The sequence below is a fragment of the Lagenorhynchus albirostris genome, chromosome 14, assembly GCF_949774975.1.
Source record: "Lagenorhynchus albirostris chromosome 14, mLagAlb1.1, whole genome shotgun sequence".
Taxonomy (NCBI): Eukaryota; Metazoa; Chordata; class Mammalia; order Artiodactyla; family Delphinidae; genus Lagenorhynchus; species Lagenorhynchus albirostris.
The window spans coordinates 63,135,383-63,163,372 of NC_083108.1; the positions used below are offsets into that span (position 1 = coordinate 63,135,383).

Below are 27,990 nucleotides of genomic sequence, written 5' to 3' on the forward strand. Positions count from 1 at the left end.
TTGGACTTTGAGGCTGGCCCTGATTTAGGATGGAAAGGTTAGGGAGAGAATTCTTGGTTTGGGATCTAGTGTGCCCGTGGAGTTCAATGACGCCTGGTTCTGGCCCATCCCGAGGTGGCTGAGGTGGGGGAATCTTTTTTTTTAATTTTTTTTTATAAATTTATTTATTTTTGGCTGCATTGGGTCTTCATTGCTGTGCTCAGGCTTTCTCTAGTTGCGGCGAGCGGGGGCCACTTTTCTGTGGTGCGCAGGCTTCTCATTGACGTGGCTTCTCCCGTTGCAGAGCACGGGCTCTAGGGCACTTGGGCTTCAGTCGCTGTGGCTCGCAGGCTCCAGAGCGCAGGCTCAGCAGTTGTGGCTCACGGGCCCGGTTGCTCTGAGGCACGTGGAATCCTCCCGGACCAGGGCCCGAACCCGTGTACCCTGCATTGGCAGGCGGACTCTCAACCACTGCGGAGGTGGGGGAATCTTAACTGCCCACGGGCCCCAAAGGGGAATGGATGGAATGGGGCCCGCCCCTCTCCCCCTGGGAAACGGTTGAGGCGGTCTTGAGGGCCCTTTCCCTCTCACCCCTTCCCACCCACCACTCCGCTCTGCAAGCAGCAGCAATATTGCAGACCCATGAATTTGGGAAAAGAAAGTGGGCAGGTTTGATTCGGCTCCTTTGGGGCCTATCTCGGGATCTGGCCCAGCCTGCCCAGCGGCGCCCTCGCTCTCTTTGGGGGTGAAGGGGAGCAAGCTGCCCAGCGTGGGACAGTCTCTCTCCATCGCCTCAGGCCCCCAGCAGGCTGCTGACCTATCCTCCCAGCCCCACGCCCCGTCCCCACCTCCTCCCTGGCCTCCTCCTCCTCCTCCTCGTCCATGTGGCCTCGCTGCCCTGACCACTGCCAGCCCGTCCCCAGAACCCAACACCCATGTTCTTCGATGGAAATGAACTCCAAACTATCACTTCAGGTCAGCTTCTTTTGTTTCTTAAAGGGCTCACTCTGCACACATTGGCAGAGGCAGACTGTGTTCAGATCATGGAGGCACCAGGTACCAGGTGGAGGAAACAACCAGGGGGCAAGCGATCAGGCCCCTGTACCCCATTCCCACCAGTGCCTGCCAGCGCCGAGCTGCAGCCCCCTGCTGAGTTGGACCCCTTGCTCCTCACTGCCTGGCCCGGGCCCCACGGCTGCCCTATCACTGCCTGTGCTGGCTGTCCTCCCCAGTCCCTGGCCTCTGCTGCTCGTCTTCCCTGCAGTCCCTGGAGAGGCAGCCGGGGCTGCACCAGAACAGCACCTCCTCAGTTTTCCAGGCTTTTCCAGCGGCCTGGGGCACTCACTTACTGAGCTTGGAGTTTCTGACCTCAGGCCAGTGCTCTCAGGGGCACCGCCTGCTGCTCAGCCTAAGGCAGGGTCGGCTTTGAGTAAAGGCCAGGGCGGCTTCCCCTAACAGGCAAGGCCCAGGCCTGTGTCCAGGGCCTCCAGGTCTCCTGTCCCCCTTCAGCCAAAAGGATAATAAGGGGCTCCCATGTGAGTGGCCTTTCCCAATTTCCCAAGCAATTTCCCCAGACATTACCTCGTGGTATCCTAACAACACTGTGAGGTAGGTGTTAGTGGCCTTACTTTAAAGGGGAAACTGAGGCCCAGAGAGGTAAAGTAGGAGATTTCCCCCATGGTCACACAGCAAGTTAGCCGCAGGACCGGTGCCCGTCCTCACCCCACTGCCCTCGCTCCCAAGCTGAGGCCTTCTCGCTTTTCTTCCAATTCTTCTTCTTCTACACTTTTCCTCTCCCGTCTCCCCTCCCCTGTCCTATCAGAGGACAGGCAGGTTAAGAGGAGCTGGCCTGGGGCTCTGCCAGACCTGTCTGGGACCTGAACGGGAATCAGCTTTGCCAGCTCCCACCACCCCTCGGCCGCTCAGGAAGTGGCCTGTGGCTCAAGGATCAGCTTGACCAGCTGTGTGTGTGCAGGAGAGGGCGGGGTGGGCCCAGCAGGGAGAACTCTGCTCAGGGCCAAGGACCCTCTTCCCGTCCAGAGGAGGGCTTTGGCGGGGGTTGGTGGGGGCACAAATGCCGGGAACCTCCCTGCTGTGTGCACTGTAGGAGGAGAGCAGGGTGGGTAGGTGTGGGAGCCTGTGTGTCAACACAAAATGAGGCAAAATTAGAGTGAACCAGTGCCTGGCAACGGTCAAAGGTGTACACTATCTTCCCTTAAACTCTCCGGTGGCACTAAACTTGAGCCTGGCACAGCTGTGATTACTCAGAGCAGAGGGGGATTTACAGCCAAAGTAAACAGAGCTGAAGCTTCAGGGCATGTGCTTATCCCTTCAGGGGCCCTAGCCATGCTTTCAGTTGTCAGGTGCTTTTGGAAAATTTGCAGAAAATACTTTTACAAGTTGGTTGAGGCCCATTGTGTTTTTCCACTGCAAATTTCCTCCGTCACACCTCTCCTGTGAGCATTTGGGCATTTGGGATGTGGCTAAGGGGAAGGGAAAATTGGGGGATCACTAATGTGTGGGTTGAGTGGGATATGCCCACGGGCTTTGAAGTCACTCCTGTGTCTGCTATCTTGGTGCATAAACGGCTTCCTGGGACACACTTACTGCTAAAGGAGAGGTGGGGGAATCACCTCTTCTGTGTAGGAAACATAAAATAATTGTCACAATGAAAGGTAATCAAAGAGTCTGCAGTCCAAAAATACAGGGGCGGGGTTGGGGGAGGGAGTATTTGAAAGGTGAAGGTGTGTCCAGCAGTTAAGAAGAATGTCAGGATATTCTTCTTGAGCTTGTGGTACTTTTTTATTTTTTATTTATTTTTTTTTTGCGGTACGCGAGCCTCTCACCATTGTGGCCTCTCCCGTTGCAGAGCACAGGCTCCGGATGCACAGGCTCAGCGGCCATGGCTCACGGGCCCAGCCGCTCCGCGGCATGTGGGATCTTCCTGGATCGGGGCACGAACCCGTGTCCCCTGAATCGGCAGGCGGCCTCTCAACCACTGCATCACCAGGGAAGCCCGGTCCTTGTTTTTAAAATTCATAATTTCTCAATCTAAATAATCGCTTTATATATAAAAAAAGGTTGCTTATCATCTTGAGTGTGTTGACAATGACCCGGTTTTTCTGTTCAGCCTGCTTTTCCAACAGACTCTTTAGTCAAGACTCAATGCCCACCCCCCCACCCCGCCCTGGTGCTTATGAGTCAGACTCTTATTGGCTGTTAACAGGGCCCCTGATGTTCTCCACAGCTCTGTTCTTACACCAGGCCATCCCTTTTGCTGCTCTTTAGGACTGAATACCCCACCTAATGCATGTGAACTGTAATGTGACCTGAGAGCTTCCTTATTCCAAGCTGATTCCTGCAGGAATCATCACCCCCAAGTCACACAGGAGGAAACTAAGGCCAAGGCCAATGCTAAGGCTGAAGGAGGTGACAGTGTTGAAAATGACAGGATAACATGAGGGATGAGGCCAACGCAATTGGTGAGGACGAGACAGCTGCAGTGCTTTGTCCCATGCCATTCCACCTGGTGACAAAATAACTGTCTCTAACAGATTCCTGGCAAGGGCTCCTCCCAGACAGCAGCGGCCTTCCTCTGGAGCCAGAAATGCCTCCGTTTATATGGTTTCATTCACAGACCACCTTAGCTCTACTTAAGCAGGAAAGCTGAAATGACTTGCCCAAGATCACTCAGCTAGTAAGTGACAAATCCAGGATTCAAATCCAGGTCTCTGGACCCAGAGCGCGGACAGGGAGAACGAGGGCAAACAGACTGGCAGCCCATCAAGCCAACCTGGCCCTGCTGGCAAGTGGTGGCAGCAGGCCCTGGTTGGGTAAGGTTGGCTCCAGTCCCTTCCTTCCCCAGTGGCTCCCCAAGCCACGTGGACTGGGCTTTCTGGTAACACGTCCTTGCATTACAGGGCCCCACACCCTTTAAAAGCACTTTCAGCATCTCACTAGGTCTCTGTAACCACCTCCGGAGAGGGTAGAGCTGCAATTACTTTACAGATGACAAGGCAGCCTCAGAAAACTTTGGGGAGCTCAATAACCTCCCAACTGTGATGTTCCCTGGCGTTATCAGCGGTAACTTGTCCTACGGTGCAGGGGCCATTCACCTACGGCCATAGCAGTTTCTATCGGAGTAAGACCACCAAGGTCCTCACCTGGGACCCCAAGGTGCCCTGGCAAAGGATGAACAAAGCATGAACAATATGGGGGGAGGTCCCGTGTGAAGTCTCCTATTGACAAGGGTTACTGTGAGGCTTCTTGCCCTGACCCCCTAGTCTTAGACTTGGTCCACCTCACCCAGAAGCCCTGAAATGGGTGGCACTGGGGTGTCATGACAGGGACTTCTCTTAAAACCAGTCTCTAGTTCTCACCAGGGTGGCCTCCATGGTGCTCTCTCCTCCTCCCATTGGCATCCCTTCCTTGCGCTGCTACTGTCCATCTGTCCCTTCCTCTTTCCCCTCCTTAACCTCGCACCTTCCTGTCTCCCTCTCTGGGACCCGGCACAGTTCCTTCCACTCGACATGGCCGGAGACTGCACTCTCTCCCCTAGCCCGGCGGGGTCTCAGCTCCGAGGCCCCAAACCCTTGCCTTCCGCTCCACAGGCCCCGGCGCTTTCTAGGCCCCCCTCCCGGGTGGTTTTCCCACCCCTTCCCTTCAGCCTAGGCCGCCGCCCGGCAATAACGGAACCACCCACCGCTCTCAGTGGCCCTGGGCAAGACGGGCGCGCGTGTCACCAGACCGTAACGGTCCAGCACGCGCCGACCGTTGCCATGGCAACGCCCCCCTCCCGGCAAGCTCCGCGCGCGGGGCCGGGCAGGGCAGGGGCGAGGGCGGCGAGCTGGTGGGTCCGCCCACAGTACGCTCCGCGCTCCGGGCGGTGCTCTGAGAGACTGTGCTCTGAGGGGCGGGGCGGGGCTGGCAGCTCCCAGCGTGCTCCGCGCGGCGGGGCGGGGCCGAGAGGGGGTGGCCTGGAGCCGGGCGGCCCGAGCGTCTGTCTGCTGGTGGTGTCTGCCGGAGGGGCAAAGTGACGGCTGATAAAATGCTGTGCCAAGGGCCGGCATGAGGCACGCATCCAAGAGAAGGGCCGTCCTGCGTAATTTTTGTTTTTGCAATGACCTTTTTATTAGTATGGAGGTTTTAATTTATTATTATAGAGAATAATATACAAGTACTCGTGTATCCCCCACGTGGGTCGGGCTTAAGTGAAGCCCTCGGGTGCTTCCACCTCAACCTCCACGCTTGGGAATTTGGTGTTTGCCGTTAGGTATGTGTTTATAATTGAAGGAAGTCAGAACAGTCACCCCCAAATATGCTACTCTGGCATATTGACTATTTTGAGTCAGACGCTGGAAAAACAGCAAATGCAAGAAAAACACTGATTTTCTTTCTTTTTTTTAAAGAAAAAAAGTTCTTATCTTTTGCCCAGTTTTCTACTGCGTTGCGCTTTTTTCCTTACCGATAGATTCTCAGACTGGTTTCACTGGGGATTTACATTTTTAGGCGTAAACCTGGGGAATTTTCTTGCATTTCCTCTCCGGTGGCCTTTTCCTGTCATTTGTGAAGAACGCTTCTTATTCCGTGGCTGCATCCTAGCAGGGTCTCGAGAGGACGCGACGCATGGTCTTTAATCATCACAAAGCCTTCGCCCTGTGTTATAGTCAAGGGCTCTTTACAACCAACCGCGAGCCGAAACACAAACGTTTAGGGAATGGCCCATAAGCGTCCGATACAGCACAGATGAAAGCACACCATGCTTTCAAGTTTCTCGGGGTTCCCTTACCCACATTTCTACTTTCTTTTTTTTGGCTGCGCCCTGGGCATGCGAGAACTTAGTTCGAGGACCAGGGATCGAACGTGTGCCCCCTGCAGTGGAAGCGGGGAGTCTTAACCACTGGACCGTTAGAGAAGTCCCCACGTTTCTATTTTCAACAGATTTATTTGCTTATAGGTGGGGTGGGGCAGGGAAGGGAGGGCAGTCGCCCAGGGCTCCTTACATGAGAAAGAAGGAAAGAGTTGAAAGGAAGGAGGAGAGAAAGAGAAAAAAAGGAGGGAGGGAGGGAGGAAGGAAGGAAGGAAAAAGAGAGGAAATCAAGAAAGAAAGAAAGAAAGAAAGAGAGAGAGAGAGAGAGAGAGAGAGAGAAAGAAAGAAAGAAAGAAAAGAAAGAGGAAATCCAGAAAGAAAGAAAGAGAAAGAAAGGAAGAGGGAGGAATGAGAAACAGAAGGAAGGAAAGAAGAAAGAAAGGTAGAGGAAATACGGAAAGAAAGAAAAGGAAGGAAGAAAGAAAGGAAATCAAGAAAGAAAGAAAGGAGGAAGGGAGGAAGGAAGGAAGGAAAGAAGAAATAAAGAGGAAATCCAGAAAGAAAGAAAAGAAAAGAAGGGAGGAAGGGAGGGAGGGGCTTTCCTGGTGGCGCAGTAGTTAAGAATCCTCCTGCCAATGTAGGGGACATGGGTTCGATCCCTGGTCCGGGAAAATCCCACATGTGGCAGAGCAACTAAGCCCGTGTGCCACAACTACTGAAGCCCGTGTGCCTAGAGCCCACGCTCTGCAACAAGAGAAGCCACCACAACGAGAAGCTCGCGCACAGCAAAGAAGAGTAGCTCCCACTCGCCGCAACTAGAGAAAGCCTACCCGCAGCAACGAAGAACCAACGCAGCCAAAAATTTAAAAAAGTAAATAAATTTATAAAAAGACAGACAGAAAGAAAGGAAACCTCTGGTCCTGTGCTGTGTGCACCAGGATGAGAGACTCGATGGAGGCAGGGCTGAGTCTGGAGGCTGGTGAGGCTGCCAGGCCATCGGGGTCTTGGTTGTGGGGTAAGAGGTGCAGGAGGTGGAGGGACAGCACTTGGTGATGGAGGGTCTGGCCTGAGCCCAAGGGGCGGGGGTTCGGGGGGCACGCGAGGAGGGCAGAGGGTGGTCCCAGTAGGAAGTTGGGATAGTTACTCAGGGGTGGGGTGGGCATGGGAGTGTCTGTGTGTGTGTGTGTGTGTGTTTGTGTGTGTGAGACTGTGTGTGCATGACTCTGTGAGTGTGTGGGGTTGTGTGTGGGGGGTGTGCGTGGCACAGGCATGGTGGAAGGGAAGACAGAAATCCTTAAGAACCTGACATGTGCGTCGCAGCGGACTTGAAGGACAGTGAAAGCTGTCTAGACTGAAGGGAAGCGGGGGTGGGGGTGGGGGTGGGGGTGGGGAGGTGGCCCCGCCAGCTGAAGAGAGCAGGGGTGGGAGTGTCCATCGGCTTGCACCGCCCCATGAAGGTGGAGGAGGACCAGGCTGGGGACCCTGCTTTTGAAAAACCAGTGACCGGCCCCTCACAGGGGGCAGAGGCCACAAGGTGTGATGGCTTGGCTGGGCGCCCAGCCAGTTGTGGAGGGAGTAGGCTTCAGGGAGGGGCATGGATCAGACCATGGACCCCATTTTGGAGGCCTGAGTAGAGGGCCGATGGGAAGCACGGGGATGGTGCTTGAGCTCTTTCTGGACCGGTACTCACCCCCCTGCCGTGCCATCTACATTTTCACCAGGAAGAACAGCATCCCCTTTGAGATGCGCCCTGTGGAGCTGGCACAGGGTGAGCAGAGCTACGTGGGCTCCACGGAGGGGCGCCCAGGGGCCAGACCCTGCGCTGAGCCTCCTCTGCTCTCTGCCCCCCAGGGGAGCACCTGAAACCTGAATTCCTGAAGGTGAACCCCCTGGAGAAGGTGCCTGCCCTCAGGGGTGGGGACTTTCTGGTGGCCGAGAGGTAAGGTGCACTGGGTCTGGGGCTCATTGCTGGGCGGAGGCAGAAGGAGGCATACAGAAAGCTGGTAGCCCCTGGCTTGAAGATCTTTCCAGACTGCTGGGCCCCTTCCTCCTTTCAGCGAATCCAGCTCAGAGGGCTGGGAGCTGGACCAGGGGGCTGCTTTGGGGCTAAAGCTGGGAGCTTCAGAGTGGAAGGGGGTGTAGGCCACCCCCTAGGCCTGGACAACCTGGATGCAACCGGGGAAGACCCAGGCTTGTGGGGAGCCCCTCCCCAGATGTCTGAACATGTCCTTTCAGAGTCACAGGAGCTGGGCAGCCCTGGGGCTGCACTGGGCTCTGAATGCCTGTCCCCTGTCCTCTCTTTTTGCCCATCACTAATCTATCACAGCTGTCTTTCCCCTGAGCCTGAATGAAACCTCAGAATCCTTCTGAACGCAGAGCCCCAGAGGGCATCGCTGATAAATGGCTGCTGAGGGAGGGGTGAAGAGGAGGTTGAGGAGGCTTGGAGGGCCCCAAGATAAGCTGTCGCCTCTCTTCCCAGCCCAGTCTCTCCTGCCCCACTTCTCCGGGCAGCCTGTGGATGCTGTGCAGCTGCAGCAGCTGTTGGGGAAGCTGACGCCCGCTTTGCAGCACCTGGATCAGGAGGTCCTGGCGGCCAGACCCTTCCTGGCCACCGAGCAGGTCTCCCTGACAGATCTGATGGCATTCACAGAGCTGATGCAGGTGAGGTTCTCCTGCCCACTTGTCCTCTGGGGCTGCTCTGGGCGCAGGCTGAGCCCAGGCCCCAGCTGCCCTGTCTCCCCAGCCCACTGCCGTCGGCTGCGACCTCTTCCAAGACTGGTCCTGGCTTGCTGTGTGGCGAGCCTGTGTGGAGGCCACCCTGGGCCTTGAGCTCGTCCAGGAGGCCCACAGGTGAGTGCTTCAGCCTCGGGACCCCCAAGAGGCCCAGTGGGACCCCCAGCTGGCCCAGAATCTTGTGCAGAGGGTGAAGGAGCGGCTCCGCTGAGGGTCTGCCGCGCCCCTGCGCTCTGCCATCTGCAGTAAACACTCTGTGTGCCCCATTTCCAAATGGTCAGGGGATCTCCTGAAGTCGCGCAGCTCAGAGTGAGCAGCACTCAGGCCCCCACAGTGACCTTGCTCTGCCGCCAGGTGCTGAGTCCAGGTGCTCGGCCTGGCCACAGCCGGTCCCAACCCAGGCTGGAGGTTTCTGGGCTCCTCTGCGTGGCCCCTTGAGTCCCCTGTGGCGTCACCCCAATGCCCTGACAGCCCCCTGGGCTCCTGTTTCCTTCTCCCCACCCGTTTCTAGCCACAGTTCAGGCTAGATTGACCTGTGGATATCCCCGCTTCCTGCTTCTGGAACCCTCCTGGGTTAGTTCTCATCCCATCCTCACTCTGGACCCTGCAACGCCCCTTCGATTACGTTCTGCCATGAAGGCCTGGCCATGGGAGTGCCCACGTGGAAGCCCTTCTCAGACCCGGGCCAGGAGTACAAACGGACACCCCCAGGGAGGGAAAGGGCAAGGTCACAGCCACCCCTGACCCCTTGGCCCCAAGCTACAGGCCTCTCCCCAGCCTGTTCCTGGGTTTCCTCAGAATCTTTGCTGCTGTGAGAATTCCAGGCTTCTCGGCCTCATGAAAACACCGAGTGAACAAGAGGTTCCAGAACGCGGGGGCCTGGGCCTGGGCTGGTGGGCACAGGGCCAGGGCACAGGCTGCATTTTGGTTGAGGCTGGGTGTCTGCCGGCCGCAGCGGGGGCCCAGCATGGGCCTGGAGCTCTACCTGGACCTGCTGTCTGCATCGTGCCGCGCTGTCTACATCTTCGCCAGGAAGAACAGCATCCCTTTCGACTTCCAGTTTGTGGATCTGCTGAAAGGTCGGCATCCGCAGCTGCCCGGGTAGGAAGGCAGGACACAAGGTTGGGGTATTTCTGAGAAGCGGAGACAGAGACAGAGGAGACCCCCACAAAGTCCACAGGGGAAGAAAAGCTTCCCAAGGGAATTGTTGGTGGTGCTCCTGCCCCGCCTGCCTTTGCGGGTCCCCACGGACTCTGCCCCACTGTGAACAGGCTCTTCTGGGGGAAAATGAGAGGAAGAGGGGCGGAGGGACCCCCACCTAGCGCCCCACCTTCTCCTCAAGGGTGCCCAGCACCTCGTCAACTGCAGCACCTGCCAATTAGTTTGGCAGAGGTCGCAGAGGCGCACGGTTATTCCTCATTTACTTCAATCCACACCCGTTCCCCCGCTCCAAGTGTTCAGACCTGCTCAGGGTGACCCCCAAGCCTGGGTGAGGTCCGTGGCCACACTCTCCATCACCACTCCAAGCGGCTCTAAAACCTCAGCTTGCAGAGGCTGGAGCCTCCAGCACACAGAGGAGGAGACCCGGGAGCCCTGGACATTATCGGGGTGGAAGTAGAGCCCCCTGAAGTGTTTTCAGTGGAGGCAGCTGACCAAGGAGGAGTTAAAACTCCCCCCCGACCCCCCCCCCACACACATAGGGTTCTCTGTTCGGATCACTTGGATTGAGTGCCTATGGGAGGCTCCCTTTTGGATTCCATCTGTGTGCTGGGGCTGGGGCTCCTGTGCTGGCACCTGCCCTGCTCCCCTTAGAGGGGCAGGGGGTCTAGGGGTGGGATCCAGGCCCCTAGGGGATCACAGGCTGATTCACAGGCTGTGGCTTTAGGCCCAGAGTTGGGGGTGAGGGCTGGAGGCCTCCAGCTTCTGTGAGCCATAAAGGTTGTCCTGGTCACGGAGCCTGGGATGGGGGCAGGCGTCCTGACCTGGTCCCTGTTGGGCCTCTGATTTGCCCCCTTACCTGGGGTGAGCCATGGTTTTCCTCTGGGACTCAGTTTCCCTTCTTGCGAAAATGGAGAGAAAGGCATTTCTGCCTCTGGGAGGCCTGGGTCTCTCTTCCCTGGGGTCCCAGCAGCCTCAGACCTTCCTGCACCTCTCAGGTCACCACCACAGCAAGGAGTACATCGAGATCAACCCCCTGAGGAAGCTGCCCAGTCTCAAAGATGGAAAATTTGTCTTATCTGAAAGGTAACGGTCTTCCCTGGCTCTCCCACCATGTGTCTGCTTTTCCTGGGAGAGTCAGTGGCAGCCCTTCTGCTGGTGCCTATTGATTTTTTTTCCCCCCTCTGGAAAAGTTCACACATACACTTAAGTAGAGTAAATAGTAAATAAGAAGGAGTATAACGGACCCACGTACCCACCCCATAGTTCCAACAGTGGTCCACCCAGGGGCCCATTTTGCATCATCTATACTCCACTCTGTTCCCCTGCCTCCTGGCCACTCCATTCCTTCACCTGTAAATGTTTAGGAATGACCTTCTAAGAGATAAAGTCTCTTTAAAAAAAAAAAGCATCACCACAATACCATGATGACACCTAATAAAATTAACAATAATTCCTGTATTTCTTCATATATCCTGTTCATATTCGACAGTCTCTGAATATCTCAGACATATTTTCTTTGCAGTTTGTGCCTTGGAATCAGGGTCCAAATAAGCTGCAAAGAGTGCAACTGATTGATCCACCTCTTCAGTCTCTTTTCATCTCCAGCCCCCTCCACGCCCCACCTTGGACCTTGGACCTTTGCATTTTTGCCATGGTTGAGGAAACCACCTCCTTTGTCCTGTGGAATTTCCAATGGTCTAAATTTTGCTGACTGAATCCTCATGGTGCCGTGTAACATGGCTTTCTGTCCCTTCATTTCCTGTAAATTGGCAGTTGGATCTCAAGGTTTGGTAAGATTCAGGGTTCATTGTTTCTCAGCCTGCTTCACAGGTGGTCTCATAACTTAAAGTATATCTCCCAAGTGGACCATGGAAGTCTGGGTGGCCCAGGGCTAGGTACATTTCTAGGACTGCTGTAAGAGGGTACCACCGACTGGCTGGCTTAGAACAACAGAAATGTATTGTCTCATGGCTCTGGGGTAGAAGTCCGAAATCAAGGTGTTGGTAGGGCCATGCTCGCCATGAAGGGGCCAGGAAGGATTTGTCCCAGGTCTCTCCTAGGTTCTGGTAGCCTAGGGTGTTCCTTGTCTGGAAGATGGCCATCTTCTCCCTGTGTCTATTCACATCGCTTTCCCTCTGTGCATGTCTCTGTGTCCAAATATCCCCTTTTTATAAGGACACCAGTCTTTTTTAAAAATTTTTTTAGCTGCATGGATCTTTGTTGCTGCATGTGGGCTCTCTCTAGTTGCGGTGAGCGGGGGCTACTCTTTGTTGCGGTGCACAGGCTTCTCATTGCGGTGGCTTCTCTTGTTGCGGAGCATGGGCTCTAGGTGCACAGGCTTCAGTAGTTGCAGCACATGGGCTCAGTAGTTGTGGCTCGCAGGTTCTAGAGCACAGACTTAGTAGTTGTAGCGCACGGGTTCAGTTGCTCCGAGGCATGTGGGATCTTCCCGCACCAGGGATCAAACCCATGTCCCCGGCATTGGCAGGCGGATTCTTAACCACTGCGCGACCAGGGGAGTCCCGACACCAGTCATTTTGGATTAGCATCTACTCCAATGACCTCATTTTAACTTGATGACCTCTGTAAAGACCTTCTTTCCAAATAAGGTCACATTTTAAGGTACTGGGTATTAAGACTTCAACATGTCTTTTTTGCGAGACACAATTCAACTCATAACCGTCTGCTTCCTGGCCCCCCCCCAAATTCATGTCCTGCTCATGTGTGAAATACATTCACCTCATCCCAGCATCTCCAAAAGTCATAATCATCCCAGCATCACCTTTAAGTCCAAAATGCCATCCTCTAAATCATCCAAGTCAGGTATGGGTGCGATTCAGGGTTTGATTCATGCTGGGGCAAAATTCCCTTCCATCTATGAACCTGTGAAACCAGACAAGTTATCCTGTTTCCAAAATACAGCGGGGGGACAGGCACAGGCTAGACATTACCATTCCAAAACAGAGGATAGGAAGGAATAAAAGGCTCGTGCATCCCCGGCAAGTCTGAAACCTGGCAGCACAAATTGCATTCGGTTTTAGGGCTTGAGCATTGTTAAAAATAAAAATTCAACTGCGTAAAATTAAAGATTCAACAATTCATGAACGGAGCAGCATCCCACCTGGAAAGGAGCTCTGATGAGCTGTACAAAATGAAAGACTTGTTATAGGCAGAAGGAGGCAGGGAAAGGAAGTTTCTAGCAAAGAGCGGATTATTTTAGTCAAGATCACCTTTCTTTGGGGGAAGCCAGGGGTCTATCAGGCAGATGACCTCACTACTGCTGGCCAGGTAATTCCAGATTAACTGGTTCAAGGTCACATTCCTGGGAGAGGCTGAAACTGCAGTTAGGTTAAGGTACTGAGTCTCGGTTTGCTGATGTGGGGCTTAGCACAAGTGACCCCATTTTGGGTCTTTCGTTTCTCTTTAGCTCCATACTCTGTCCTCTGAGCCTATCAGGGTGTTGGCCCCACCTTTTAGAACCAGTACCCCAGGCCTGTGGTGGCAGGACAGCCCTACTGGCCCCTGAGCCTCCCTCTGGGTTATTCTTTCCTCTTCTTGAAGGTTGAATAGTCCCATCTGCCCATTTCACAGAGGTGTCTGACAGCCTTCGTTCATTTCATCCCATCTGTCTCCTTCAGTACAAGCTGTCAGTGTTTCTGCTGAAATGGTCCCTTAGATTCACAAGTCACCTGCCTAATATCTTTACCAAGTGATTATCCAGCCACACCCTTGGTTTTCTCTCCAGAGCAGGGCCCCCACCTCTGCCCTTGGCCTTCATATTATGCCACCTTCTCACCCTGCTGGTCCTTCCCTCCCACCTCCCAGTCCTGGGCCTTAGAACGGCTGTGAATCCACTACCATCCCCCTTAGACCTTCTCCAAAGACCCACCCTTCCCCCATCCCTCCAGCCTCCTGGCCCCTCTGCCCACAGGTGTCTATTAGGGCACTGAGTGAGGGGCTAAGGACACCAGCCACGCAAGGCAGAAACTCCACTCAACTAGTTTGAGTTTACTGGGGGATGTGACAAGCCAGGGGAATCTGGGCCTGGCTATGGTGGTGCTGATGCTTTCCCCCACCAGCCCACCTGCCAGCTTCTCTCAGCATTTTCTCCTATTCCCACCACCAGCAACAGCTCTGTAGCCTTATCTTTGAAGCACCTGGTCCTCGCAAAATGAGCAACCCCTCCTTCGTGGGTGATCTGAAGTTCTCAGGAAGGACAGGGATGGGCCCAGTCGAGTCACCTGCTTACTTGTGGGCCTCTCACTGGCCAGGGCACTGGGACCCATGACTGCCAGTCACCCGGGCCAGGATCACTGTTGGTGGAGCGGGTCCCTGCGGGAAAAGTGGGGGAAAGGGTGCTGGCCAGACAAAAGGCCAGATGCCTATTCCAGGGTCATCCCAGGGACTGTGATGTGGGCTGGGCCCTGTCTGCCAGGAGGTGAGGCTCCTCCGGTCACCGTAAGCTCTGATTCACCCTGGGGGCAGGGGCTGTCAGAGAACGTGCTGGTGTGTGTGGTCCCCGCTTGGTATCCGAGCTCCCAGTGTGGGAGCCGGGAGGGCTGAAGGCAGGGAATAAGCGTTGAGGACCATAACCTCCAGGTGCAGGATCAAGAGACACGGAAGGTGTGGCGGTGGGGGCAGTGGGCAGTGGGCATGGACAGAGCAGTGCAGGCCATCTCTGGCTGTCCCTGACCTCTCCCCACCCAGCCCGCACCCTCTCCCCGTCACTCATGGGTTCTGCTTTCTCCAGATTTCCCGCGCCCCCTCTTACCCCGTGTTTCCCTACGTGTTGTGCCCTGTCTGGACTGCCCTTCCTGATGCCATCCACCAACTCCCACCTGCCCTGCAGGGCCCCTCCCTGCCCTCGCTGATGGGGGCGGACTGACTGCCTTTCCCGGGGCCCTTGGGGCTCATCCTCCTCCAGGTGGGATGTCAGTGCCTAGAGCCCACCTGTGGCTGGAGGGCCCACATTGGGCCCAGCCCCGCTGGATGGTTCGTGTAGAGGGTTGGGGAGGCCAGAGGAGCGCCCTGACTGTCCTCTCTGCAGTGTGGCCATCCTTTTCTACCTGTGCCGCAAGTACAGTGCGCCCTCGCACTGGTACCCGCCAGACCTGCACACGCGCGCCCGCGTGGACGAGTTCATGGCCTGGCAGCACACAGCCCTTCAGCTGCCCATGAACAAGATACTCTGGATCAAGGTGAGCAGGGCCACAGCGGGGGCTCAAGCAAGCGTCCCTCCCTCCCTGAGCCTCATTTCCACATCTCCCTTTCCTGCCTGCCTTACAGAGCTGTGGGGAGTGTGAACCACTGAGTAGGAAAGAGCCTTAGAAAGACAAGGTGAGGGGTGCCCAGGAGGGGCTGGTATCACTGAAGCCAGGATAAGAGTCAAGACATTTCATTCCAAACTAGAAAATATCACAGTTGGGAATTCCCCGGTGGTCCAGAGGTTAGGACTTGGAACTGTCACTGCTGTGGCCCAGGTTAAATCCCTGGTCAGGGAACTAAGATCCCACAAGCCATGCAGCAAAACACTCCCCCCCCCCAAAAAAAAACACCCCAGAGTCAAAGGGCCCATAAAGGCTACCAAATTTGAAGATGACAAATAACCAGTACATGTGTCCCTACTTCTTATCCTATGCCTGTGACAGATATCAGTAATCAATCATAGGATTCTTTCCTGCTGGGACTTCAAATCCTTCTGAACAAGGGCCCCAGGCAACTTCTACCAACCAGAACTGCTAAAAGAGGCGACACCACTTTACATCCTTGGTACTGTCCACCACCTCTCTAGCAGAAAAGGGTACTGAGACCTGGAGGGTCAGATATGGCCTCCTCTCCCTCCCCTCCCCTCCCCTGGCCAGCTGCTGATCCCGATGATCACGGGTGAGGAAGTTCCAGCTGAGAAGACAGAGCAGGTGCTGGCAGAGGTGACTAACAACCTGAAGCTCTTCGAGGAAAAGTTTCTGCAGGAGAAGATGTTCATCACCGGGGACAACATCTCCCTGGCCGACTTGGTAGCCCTGGTGGAGATGATGCAGGTGTGCGGTGGGGTGACGGGGGGATGGAGCCTGGACAGAGGAGGGACTCCTCTGTGACCATAACTTTCAGAAAGGCTGGTGAACGGGGAGATATGGGGACTGTGGGAGCCACGCCTGGGTGTCTGGCCTTGACCCGGGGGCCACAGGAAACACAGGTTTTGAATCGGGGAGGATCGTGGTCATTCATGCTTCACCAAGAGTCCTCTGTGGGGGCAGGAGCTGGAGGGCCAGCGTGGGACAAGGAGAAGAACACAGTGTTTCTTGGTCAGTCGGCCAGGATCCTGGATGCCTCCTCCTCCCGCTGGACTCTCCGGAAATTGTCCAGAGGTTTCCAAAGTGTCCTTCCAGCCAAAGTGCCTCTTTTCCAGAGCTCCAGACAGACAGTTGTACAGAGCAGCTCCCTGGCTCTGGGTCTGAGGGGCATCCGCTGTGCATGGGGGGACACACGTGGGTGTGGGGCGGCATTTATGTGGTTTCTGTGTGCAGGGGAGGGTGACCAGTTCTGACCTAGCTGGTGTGCAGGATGCTGTTGAGACCCTGGCCAGTATGCAAAGTGGCCCTGGTCAGTGTGCAGTGTGGACAAGCACCGGGAAAAAAACATTCCAATCTTTCCGTCCCAGGTGGTGCAGTCCCCTCAGTTTCACCCCCCACCCCTTAAATTTCATTCACAACCCCCCAAACATCTTGTGTGCATGTTTCTTAGGCTGCCTGATGGCTTTCTCGTCCCCGCCCCTGTGCTTGATCACAGAGGGAGGTTCAACAGGGGGGAAAAATAACTGAATTCCTCCCACCCTCATCTGGGGACAAGGGGTTTCCCTGGAAGAGGGCAGGACACCTGGGAGGTTTCACGCTGGAGAAGTGGGAAGCCCTGGGCCAGGGGTCCCTTAGAGAGGGATTCAGGAGCCTTGGAGCAAGACCAGCGACTGAGAGCCCCCAGGGATCTTCCATCCCCACCCACATGTGTTACATGGCCTGCAACCCCTGACCAGGCCTCAGGGGTTAGCCAGCTCACTGTCCACAGGGACAGATGGGGAGAGCCCTGCAGCTGTAGGAGGGACGCAGGTGGGGCTGGTCCACAGGCTGACCATGCCTTCCTCTCTGTCTCTCCACAGCCCATGGCGGGCAACCATAACGTCTTCCTCAACAGCTCCAAGCTGGCCGAGTGGCGCATGAGGGTGGAGCTGGCCATCGGCTCCGACCTCTTCTGGGAGGCCCACGATCGGCTGGTGAAGTTGGCGGAATGGGACTGCTCCACTCTAGATCCGATGGTCAAGGAGAGGATCTGCGATTTGCTGCAGAAGTTCACGTAGTAGCAGCCCAGCCTGCGGGCCTGGCCAGCTCAGCCCCCGGCGCCTCCTACCTTAGGGGAGACGCTGAAAATCACTGTTTTTCAGTGAACTGGAACAACCGCCACGGTTGCTGAGCCTGGGACACACATCTGATGTGGTGGGTCTGGGGGGCGGTCACGAGTCCCCCCAGCTTCCAAAAAGAATTTGAAAATTAAAGGTTAAACATGATTAAACTGTCAATAATAAGAGTTGAGACTTCAGTGCTCTACTTTCACTAATGGATAAAATAGTGAGACCGAAGGTCCCCAAGGAAATGGATGGTTGAGCAACACCCTAAACCAATCGGCCTGCCAACTACGCATAGCACCGCACCCACAACACAGAATACACGTTCTTCTCAAGGGCACACGTAGTATTCTCCAGGTTAGACCCTTTTTGAAGCCATAAAATAAATCCCAAGAAATTTAAACAGATTGAAATCACAGTGTGTGTTTCTGAACACAGTGGAATGAAATGAGAAATCAACAACAGAAGGAAAACTAGAAGATGAAATATCTGGAAATTAAACAATCCATTTTTAAACAACCAGTGGATCAAAGAAGAAATCACAAGGGAAATTAGAAAGTACTTTGAACAAATGAAAACAAAAACACAACACACCCAAACTTATGGGATGCAGCAGAAGCAGGGCTGTGAAGCAAATTTATAGCTGTAAAGGCATACAGATCTCAAATCACAACCATCAGAAGAAAAGAAATAATAAAGATTCCAGTGGAGATAAATGAAATAGAGAAGAGAAAAACAGTAGAGAAGATCAATGAAACAAAAACTGGATTTTTGAAAAGGCTGTCTCTTGTGCTGTAGTTTTCAGCAAGACCCTGGATCAAACTTCACTCACAACACTCAGGTTGTGCTTTTTTTTTTTTCCTTTCAGCAGACAGTTACCATTTTTTTGTTGTTGCTGAGAATTATTAAGAACTACTCAGCAAATTTCAGGTATACCATGCAGTGCTGTTAACTATAGTCACCATGCTGTGCATTAGATCTCCATAACTTATTTATCTGGGGTATTCAAAACTTTATACCCTTTGACCAATATGTTGCCATTTCCCCCCTCCCCCTCCAGCCCCTGGTAACCACCATCTACTCTCTGCTTGTTAGAGTTCCACTTTTTTTAGATTCCACACAGCATAAGTGAGATCAGGCAGTATTTGTCTTTCTGGGCCTGTCTTATTTCACTTAGCGTAATGACCTCCAGCTTCATCCATGTTGTTGCAAATGACAAGATTTCCTTCTTTTTAAAGGCTAGATGAAAGATTCCTCTGTATGTGTCAGTGTATATTCTCCAATTTGTCTTTATCCATTCACCCCTTAACAGACGCTTAGGTTGTTTCCATATCTTGGCTATTGTGAATAATGCTGCAATGAACATGGGATTACAGATATCTCTTCCAGATCCTGTTTTCATTTTCTTTGGATATATGCCCAGAAGTGGGATTGCTGGATCTTTCAGTGGGATTGCTCCATCATTTTAAAGGTGGGGAAACAGAGGCCCAGAGGAGGGAAGAAACAAACCCAGGGAACGAGATTGAGGCACTGGGCTGGCAGGAGCAGGAAGACCTGCTGTCAGAGTCCAGGGCGCGCACCGGGGCGAAGTGAGTTAGCCCACCACGCTGACCGTAAGCCCTGAGGCTTTGCCTCTTGCTGGCGCCAGGATCTCTGCAGCTTGTGGCCAAGAGCGTAGATGCTGGAGTCAGACTTTCTGGACCTGTAATCAACTGTGGGCCTCAATTTTCTCATCCGTAAAACAGGAAGTTCTGACACACGCTACAACTAGGATGAGCCTTGAAGACGTTATGCTCAGTGAGATGAGCTTGGGCCTGGGGGCCCTCTGAGCCCCCCAACCCGCCTCCCCGAGGGGGACCATCCGGAGCCCCCGCCCAGCCCGCAGACTCGCCGGGCTTCCGCGATTGCACCCAAGTGCGCGGCCAGAGCGCCAATGGGGAGCTACCAGCGGGGCGGGCCGCGCTGCCGCTCGTCAGACCCAGCGCTGGGCTTGCTGTGTTCCATATCCCGCGCTTTGCGAGGCTGGTCCGCCCCCGCCATGGGCCTGGAGCTCTACCTGGACCTGCTGTCCCAACCCTGCCGCGCCGTCTACATCTTCGCCGAGAAGAACGGCATCCCCTTCTAGCTGCGCTCCGTGGACCTGCGCAAAGGTGGGCCAGGCCCGGGTCTGGGGGACCGAGAAGTCAGTGAGGGACGAGGAGGCCGAACACCAATTAGGGGGACCCCTCTCCGAGTCACCCCCGTCCTGGGGCCAGCACCGAACAGGTGAGCCACCAGGGAGATACGAGATTCGGGGATCCCCAAACTCTGTTTGGTCCCATGGAATGGACCACGGGGCTCAGCTGAAGCGGAGTAAAAAGTGGGGGAGGCATGAGGAAAGGAGGAGGGACACTGCGAACAGAGGGGGTGCACCTGGGCATAGGGTTGGGGCCCCAGGGAAAGGGGCAGGAGGAGGGGGCTTTAGGGGGGCCGCATGGGGGGTGTGGCAGAGTGAGCCCCTCCTTTGTGGCCCCAGCTGCTGATGCTCTGGCCTGGGCTGCACTGGGTCCCCCTCTGTCCCTTCCTCCTCCTCCTGCTTTGCCTTCACTTACCTTGTCCTCTGCCTCTTATTCCTACCGGAAAGGGGGGCAGCCGACGGGGAGTTATGGGAGCAGGAGGGGGACTGCAGGGGCTTGGCGAGCCCTGCACTCTGAGCAAGAGGGTTTGTTTCTCTGACAGGTCCCCAAGGTCCCAAGGGCACAGCTGGCATGGCAGCTGGGGTAGGCGACAGCAGAACTCCCTTTTTGCTGGCGGGGCAAGTAGGGCAACTCTGCCTGGCTGAGCCTTCCACCCAGGGCCCCCAGCTCGGTGGGCCTCGCCTGCCATTCTGCCTTTGTGCCAGCCTGTCCTTCTGCCTGAATCGCCATCTCTTCCCAGCCTCCTCTGGGGACTGCCCACTTGTCCTGCCCAGGGGTTACCTCTGCAGAGTGTGGGGTAGGGGAGAGGGCATGGGGACAAAGGGATGTCCAAACTGGGCTGTCAGATAGAGGGTGCAGTAGGAGGTGTGTTTCACCAGGAGAGGAGGGGAGGGTCCCTGGTGAAGGAACAGTCGGAAGGGAGGGAAAGGGAGGAGAGAGAGTGGGGCTGAGGCTGGAGGGGTGAGGCGGCAGTGGATAGTTTATGGCTTTGAGCAGCTTCCCCCTGCTCCCGTGGTAATGGGGAACCACTGAAGGCTGTTGAGCATGGCAGCAGTGATGCTTAAGTGTCCTTCAGAAGCTTCTCTCTCACTGCATCTGAAGGAGCAGAAAACACTCATATGAGCTTGAGCAGAGGTCAGGGTTCTGGGGGACAGTGGGCTGCACCTTTCCGGGGAGCTGTGGTGGGACAAGAATGCAGAGCCTAACGACAGGGCCAGCTCTGTCCCCGGTGCCCAGGGCAGGGTGAGCAAGGGGACACTCAGGGGCCTGTGGAAGTTGGTTGCAAGTAAGTGGACACCAGGAAGAGGCCACTTGTCTGTGTTTGGTGACCCTACCTTAGAGTCCACAGGGAAAGGGGCACCGTAGGGAATCACAGTCCACTCAGGGCACCAGCCTCCCGGCCCCTGCAGTTGGGGACACCCTGCATGGGCGCTTGTGACGCTGGCAATGGTGGAAAGGCAGTGGGTTGGGTGTCTGTGAGGGCCCAGGCAAGGAGAGGCCCCACCCTGGCTGGAGCTTCTTGAGCTCTGTTTTGGGGGCGTGCTGTTGGGGGAAGGTTATGCCCACCAGGACCTGGCAAGGGGTATCAAGGTCTTTTGCACCAGCTGGCAGAACAGCCTCCCACTCCTCCCACAGCAGCCTTTCCACACCAGAGAGCAACCCGGGGCTGGAGAAGAGCCATGAAATTGGGGCCTGGGCCTTGAGAGGGGGGTGGCGTGGGGGGTGGGCGCAGCCAGGCAGGGCTTGGCGTTTTCCTCCCACCACCCACCACGATGGGCTCTCTGCAGGCCAGCACCTCAGTGATGTCTTTGCCCAGGTGAACCCCCGGCAGAAGGTGCCTGCCTTGAAGGGCGGGGACTTCATTTTGACCGAGAGGTAACTGGGGAGCCGGGGCTGCTACCAGACCTCTCTAGAACCATCTTGTCCTAGCTCTCTATTCCATAGACAGGAAACTGAAGTCCTCCGAGGTGAAGGGCCCTTTGCCCAACATCCTACAGAGAGTCAGGGCTTGACCCCCGGCTCCTGCCTGTCCACGGTTTCAGTTCACAGGGATGGTTGGAAAAGAACGCATCTGTTTTACATCTGTACCAATCCTGTGGTTGTTGGTGATGGGTCCCCGGGCAGGGGTGCGGGGCAGGGCGGCTTCATCCCCTCCAAGGTTGCCCGCTGGCCAAACTTGTGTTTTGATGCCCCAGTGGTTCCATCTCTGGGCTGCCCCTTCCCTGGGTGGGCCATGCCCGTGGGAAGACCACCAGACACGTGCATGTTTTGCATCACAACAGTCCCAAGAAGTAGAAATCTCTTTAGGGAGGGTGAAATTTTTTTTCCAGTTCCGCCCCCTTCATCACCTAAGTCACGCCTCCCACAACAAGGGGAACCTGGAACTTTTGAACTCATCTCTGGAATCTTGAGGTGGATGCACCCCCAAAGAATTCCTCCCACCTTCTGCCAGCGCCATCTTCCTTCCTGCTGCCCTTACTGTCCTGAGTCCTGTGCTGCCCACTGTTGACCTCCCAAGCGTACCTGCCAGGGGCAGCATGCAATCTCTGCATTTCTCTGTCTCTTCTCCCCTATTTTGGGAGGTGCATGGCTCCCAGGGACCTGTAGCCCTCCTCGGAGCTTCCTTGAACAATTAGTTGGGAGCAAAAAGAGCGAAAAGACAAGTGAGCTGTTCAGCTGCGTGTGGGTGCAGGGTTCCCAGTAGGGAACCTAGGCCAGTGGTAGATACAGAGGTTTTCTGCCCCTTTGGCTGGGATGCCCAGCCCCTGGGGTATCCCGAGTTCCTGAAGGCCTTCCTATGGCCCCAAATTCCCACATTCAGTGCCCTTCCGGGTCCACCCCCGCCCCAACACCAAGGCAGTCCTCCTAACCCAGGGCAGGAAGGGAGCTGCGGGAGCGTTGTCTGTCCTGCTGGTTCATGATCCTGCAGCACTGCCCGCCCCCCCCTGCCCCGCCCCGCGTTTCCAGCTGGTGCTTTAGGGACAACAGGAAAGCCTTTTTGAACCACCAGGCCATCTGGGAGGGGCTGAATGTTGGATGACGAGAGTAGATGCAGACTGGAAAGAACTGAGCTTCTTTAAGGCTCAGCTTTGATGCCATCTCCTCCAGGAAGCTCTCTCTGGTTTTCCCATCAGAAGCTGTCTCAGAACACTTGGCAGGACTTGCTGTGGGATTTCGCCTGGTGATAGGATGAGCTTGGGTATTAGCCATAGACAGACTTTCAGTTCTGCCACCAAAGGCTGTGTGCCCTGGGCAACTCCCATTTCTGTTCTGAGCCTGGCTTCCTTGTCTGGAAACCGAGCAAATACCTTGGCACATGGTCAGGAAGGTTAAGGAAGGGACTCTGTATAAAGCCCCTAGCTCCATACTTTCCCCCACCCATCATGTCCTCCCCTCCCCCACAGTATGGCCATTCTGCTCTACCTGACCCGCAAGTATAAGGTCCCTGACCACTGGTACCCCCAGGACCACACAGGCCTGTGCCCGTGTGGATGAGTACCTGGCCTGGCAGCACACAACCCTGCGGAGAAACTGCCTCCGGGTCCTGTGGCATAAGGTGAGGTGCCCCTCCCCAGGCGGAGGCAGTGAGGACATCGCCCAAAAGGGCTTGGGCAACATCGTATTTATTCTTCCTTTCAGTTTGAATAGCTTGTATTGACCTGACTTTGACTTCCTAATCCTTCCTTCTGTTTGCTGGTAAGCCCATCTAATACATTCTTTATTCGAGATATGTAATTTTCAGTTCTAGAAATTCCATTTGGTTCTTTTTAGAGTTTCCATGTCTCTGCTGAAATTCACCATCCACTCACCCACTTGGTCCATCTTTTCTTCTAAATTCTTTAACATATTTATAATAGTTACTTAAAAGTCTTTGTCAGCTAATTTCAACCCCTGGGTTCTCTGCGAGTCTGTCTCTACTGGTTGTTTTTTTATCCTTCTTGATTATGGGCCACATTTTCCTCTTTCTCTGTATGTCTTATAATTTATCATTATGTGCTGCACATTATGTATAAAAGGAGAGTAGAGACTGAATACATAATAAATACCCGAGAAAGGGCTTGCACTTTTCTCTATCAGGCAGTCTTGGTGGGAGGTTCCTCCCTTCCAGCTAGTCAGGAATGGGGCTGGGATGTGGCATTAGTTAGTTTCAGTTCATCTCTGGTTTCAGGTATCCGGAGGGTGGAATCAGGTTGCTCGCTTTCCTCCAGCAGGGATTTGGAATCTAAGCACCAACTACCACCGTAAGATGGCTCTACTTTTCAGCCCCGCCCTAAGTTCCCCACGTGGCTGCTTCATCAGAAAACTCCTATGCTGATGGCAGGCTTACACCTCTGCTTGCCTGGACCCCAGGGATGAATGTGGCTTACCTAGGGAGGGCTCGTGCCCTCTGGAATTTAGTTCATTTAGTCCAGTGCTGCACCAAAGTACAAAGTGAGATATATGCAGTCTTAAATCTTCTAGTAGCCACCATTAAAAAGTAAAAAGAAACAGTTGAAATGACTATATTTTACTTAAGCCAGTGTACTCAAAATAGTAAAATTTTGGCTAATAAACACATGAAAATATGTTCAGTATCACTAATCATTAGGAAAGTGCAAATTAAAACTATAATGAGATACCACTTCACCCCCACTGGAATGGCTATTACATATATATATACATATATATATGTGTATATATATATGTATATATATATATATATGTGAACAAAATAACAAGTGTTGGTGAGAATAAGAAGAAATTAGAACTCTTGTGCACTGTTGATGGGAATGGTAAGTAGTGCAGCTGCTGTGGAAAACAGTATGATGATTCCTCAAAATAATTAAAAATACAATTACCACATGACCCAGCACTTCCACTTCTGGGTATATACCCAAAATAATTGAAAGCAGGGTCTCGAAGAGATGTTCATAGCAGCAATATTCACAATAGCCATTATTCACAACAGCTGTGGAAGCAACCCCAGTGTCCATCAACAATGACACTTAAGTGCCCCTCAGTGGTTCTGCCTATGTTTCCCTCTAGGAGTTTTACTGTTCCTGGTCTTACGTTTAGGTCTTTAATCCTTTTTTTTTTTTTTTTTTTGCGGTACGCGGGCCTCTCACTGTTGTGGCCTCTCCCGTTGTGGAGCACAGGCTCCGGACGCGCAGGCTTAGCAGCCATGGCTCACGGGCCCAGCCGCTCCGCGGCATGTGGGATATTCCCGGACCGGGGCACGAACCCGTGTCCCCTGCATCGGCAGGCGGACTCTCAACCACTGCGCCACCAGGGAAGCCCTTTAATCTACTTTGAGTTTATCTTTTTGTATGGTGCTAGAGAATGTTCTAATTTCATTCTTTTACATGTAGCTGTCCAGTTTTCCCTGCATCACTTACTGAAGAGACTGTCTTTTCTCTGTTGTATATTCTTGCCTCCTTTGTTGTAATTGACCATAAGTGCGTGGGTTTATTTCTGGGCTCTCTATCCTGTTCCATTCATCTGTGTCTGTTTTCTGGTGTGTATTTTACATGCACAGCACATTTCACCTAAGATGAGACATATTTTAAGAGCTCAGTAACCTCTCGTTGCCAGTGGTTTCCATATTGGACAGAACAGGTTTAGGCTTTTTTCTTTCTTTTTTTGTTCTTTCTTTTATTTTCCTTTTTCTAAAGTTCTATATTCTTTGAAGACTTTAAAGAAAAATAAGGTTATTTTCTTTTCAGTGTTATGGTGGGAGCAGTGGCTTTTTTGTGACTGTCATATCCTCATCAGAAGCACTCCTCATTTTTGAAAGTGTATGGCTAATTCTGGGTCATGAGTTTTATTGTGTCTTCTATCATTTTTTTATATGAAAAAGGAAACATTAGAGAACAAAAGTCAAAAGACCTCTTTGTTGCCCTTGTACCTTCCTGAGGTGCCCCCTGCTCCCCAGGATCTGGTTCAAGTCCTTTCAGTTCACGATTTTCTACATTATTACATTTATGTGTAGCCATAAAAATAAAGTTTTGCTTTGAGTGCTTACAATTTTATATAAATGCTCTCATATCATTCTGGAACTTGCATTTTTCCATAGTGCTATGGGTGGGTCTAATTTATTTTTTTCTAACTACTGTATAGCATTTCCTGATAAGAATAAATCAGAATTTATTTATTACCCTCTTATGGTCTTTTATATTTAAAGAGGAATAAAAACACTTTTTAAAACCCTAAGAACTTTGGAACCACCCCATGGGAACAGAAGGGAAATCTAGACAGTCTGCTGCTGGGGTGAGGCAGAGAATACACGGGAGGTGGACTTATGTGGGGTTTGGCAAACTAAGAGCCGTTGTTCCCCCCACCCTCCCGCTTCCCCCACCAAGGAGCAGCTTCTCCCCAGCAGCAGCCTTAGATGCTGTGCTGGTGGCTAGGTAGGAATGCTGGCCCTGTGTGGCCAGCACCTTTATGTTAAAAAGAAGCTGGAAAGTTCAGGATTTTTATATGAAATATCTCCACTTTTAAATGTCAGCAAGTGATCCATAGTTTTAAAAAGTCTGCAGCCAGGGGCTGCCCTGGTGGCGCAGTGGTTGAGAATCTGCCTGCTAATGCAGGGGACACGGGTTCGAACCCTGGTCTGGGAGGATCCCACATGCCGCGGAGCAACTAGGCCCGTGAGCCACAACTACTGAGCCTGCGCGGCTGGAGCCTGTGCTCCGCAATAAGAGAGGCTGCGATAGTGAGGGGCCCGCACACCGCGATGAAGAGGGGCCCCCGCTCGCTGCAACTAGAGAAAGCCCTCGCACAGAAACGAAGACCCAACACAGCAAAAATAATAAATTAATTAATTAATAAACTCCTACCCCCAACATCTTCTAAAAAAAAAAAGTCTGCAGCCAAAGGAATGTCATTAGCCCAGCACTGGCCTCCAGGCCACTGGTGGGTGATCACTGACCCTGTCTACCTTGTTGTTTGGGGGAGGAAACAGAAGCCACCAGGGCTTGTGCACAATCTTAGTCCTGTTTACCTTTCCAGAGTCCCAGGCTCCCCAAGCAACTTTACCCAACAAAACACCAGACTGAACATGAAGCTCCCTCCCCTGCTCCACATCCACTGTGTCTCCCTGACAGCTCTGGCAAGCCTGAGGCTGTTGATGGCTTCACCCCAAATGCCCTCCTCCCAGAATCCTGAACGCTACCCTTTCCTGGCTCTTCTCTCTAGTCCCTGGCAGCTCCCTGGGTCAGAAGACGTCAGTTCCACGCTTGGCTTAGTCTCTTCTTGGCTGTGTCGTCTCAGGCAACTGTCTGTCTCTCTCTGGGCCTCACTTTTCCACTTACAAGATGAGCCCTGTACTATTATTCCCATATCACAGATGTGGAAATCGAGGCTCAGAGAGTTTGAGTGTTTTGCTCTAGTTCACATAGTTTATAAGCAACAAAGTTGAGACCTTAAAAGCCCATCCTCCTAATTATACTGTATGAGGTACTGATTTTATAATCTCGGGGAAAGAGGTTATAAAATAATTGTTCCTAAGCCAGGCCCTCCCCCCAAAGTATGAAACTCATTGTTCAGGTCCCCTCTGAGTCATTCTCAAAGGGGTTTGAGTCCTTCTGTCAGATGCCCCAGGCTCAGATTGTGGGAGCAGGAATAGTTCCAGGAAAAGGAGTCCTTTAGGAATTTCCCTGTAGGAAAAAAAATGCATGGAACCAGGAGGCAGCTCTAAGGGCAGGGAGACTTGCCTTCCTGCCTCTGAGGCTGGACTGGGTCCTAAGCCCCCACTTTGCCTGCCCACCCACCAGGTGATGCTCCCTGTTTACCTGGGTGGGCCGGTCTCTCCCGAGATGCTGACAGCCACGCTGGCAGAGTTGGACGTGACCCTGCAGGTGCTTGAGGACAAGTTCCTCCAGGACAAGGCCTTTCTCGCTGGGTCCCACATCTCTCTGGCTGACCTGATAGCCATCACGGAGCTCATGAATGTGAGTGGGCAGTTGTTGGGGGGACTAGGCAGGGGAGGTCCTGGGTGGCTGCTGAAGTCCTGCTCACACGGCCTCACCTGGCCATGGGACTGTGCTTATGTGTAGAAACCTTCTGGGGTTCTGTGGCCTCCAAACCAAGTAGATGCTGCCATACTTGGCCTCACCCTGTCTCATCCTGTCCCCTGTCTCCCTACAGCCTGTGGGTGCCGGCTGCCGAGTCTTTGAAGGCCGACCCAAGCTGGCTGCGTGGCATCAGCGCGTGGAGGCGGCAGTGGGGGAGGTCCTCTTCCAGGAGGCCCATGAGGTCATCCTGAAGGCCAAGGACTCCCAGGCTGCAGACCCCGCCATTAAGCGGAAGTTGATGCCTAGGGTGCTGTCCATGATCCAGTGAGCCGGGAAGCCTCTGCTCTGCCCTTGGCAGTTCACAAAGCACCTTCCTTTCCATGTCCCATGGGAGGCAGACCCAGAGAGCAGGCGTGACTTGCCTGAGTCCCACTGCCCCTCTGCTCCCTGGGCCAGGTCCCCACTCATCTTCCACAGCTGCCTAAAAGCCACGATGAGAATGGCATACCCAGACCTTGTCTCCTTTAATCACTGCATCTTCTTTTCAGTTTGGGAAATAAACCTGGGCTCAGCCTGAGCCTCTGCTTCTAACTCTGACGTGTGGTTTATTTGAACTTCCTTCTGTCCTGACCTTGGTCTTGGCCTCTATTCGAAAGACAACCCCCTTTCCTAGGCCCCATGGATCAGCTTCCCCCTGATGGTTGTCAAGAGTGAAATTAACAAATGCCCCCTTGCCTTCTAGTTCTT

The 27,990-nt window shown here is 53.7% G+C and overlaps 3 protein-coding genes across 3 annotated transcripts; all 3 read left to right on the forward strand.

Annotated features, from left to right (window-relative positions):
• The first annotated feature begins 7,444 nt into the window (after window positions 1–7,444).
• LOC132532214 (glutathione S-transferase theta-2-like) lies at window positions 7,445–8,882 on the forward strand. The gene is made up of 6 exons (XM_060170517.1): window positions 7,445–7,556; window positions 7,640–7,727; window positions 7,846–7,924; window positions 8,300–8,449; window positions 8,532–8,638; window positions 8,876–8,882. The coding sequence occupies exons 1-6, from the start codon at window positions 7,445–7,447 to the stop codon at window positions 8,880–8,882; spliced, it is 543 nt and encodes a 180-aa protein (XP_060026500.1).
• Window positions 8,883–9,488: 606 nt separating this feature from the next.
• On the forward strand, window positions 9,489–17,113 carry LOC132532313 (glutathione S-transferase theta-4). The gene is made up of 5 exons (XM_060170690.1): window positions 9,489–9,600; window positions 10,678–10,765; window positions 14,730–14,880; window positions 15,544–15,720; window positions 16,833–17,113. The coding sequence occupies exons 1-5, from the start codon at window positions 9,489–9,491 to the stop codon at window positions 17,028–17,030; spliced, it is 726 nt and encodes a 241-aa protein (XP_060026673.1). The 3' UTR covers window positions 17,031–17,113.
• A 1,994-nt stretch (window positions 17,114–19,107) lies between these two features.
• Window positions 19,108–27,834, forward strand: LOC132532314 (glutathione S-transferase theta-1-like). The gene is given in 6 exon segments (XM_060170691.1): window positions 19,108–19,225; window positions 21,040–21,127; window positions 22,657–22,720; window positions 22,722–22,808; window positions 27,004–27,180; window positions 27,377–27,834. Coding segments are annotated over 6 exon segments (723 nt in total). The 5' UTR covers window positions 19,108–19,113; the 3' UTR covers window positions 27,572–27,834.
• The last annotated feature ends 156 nt before the right edge of the window (window positions 27,835–27,990 follow it).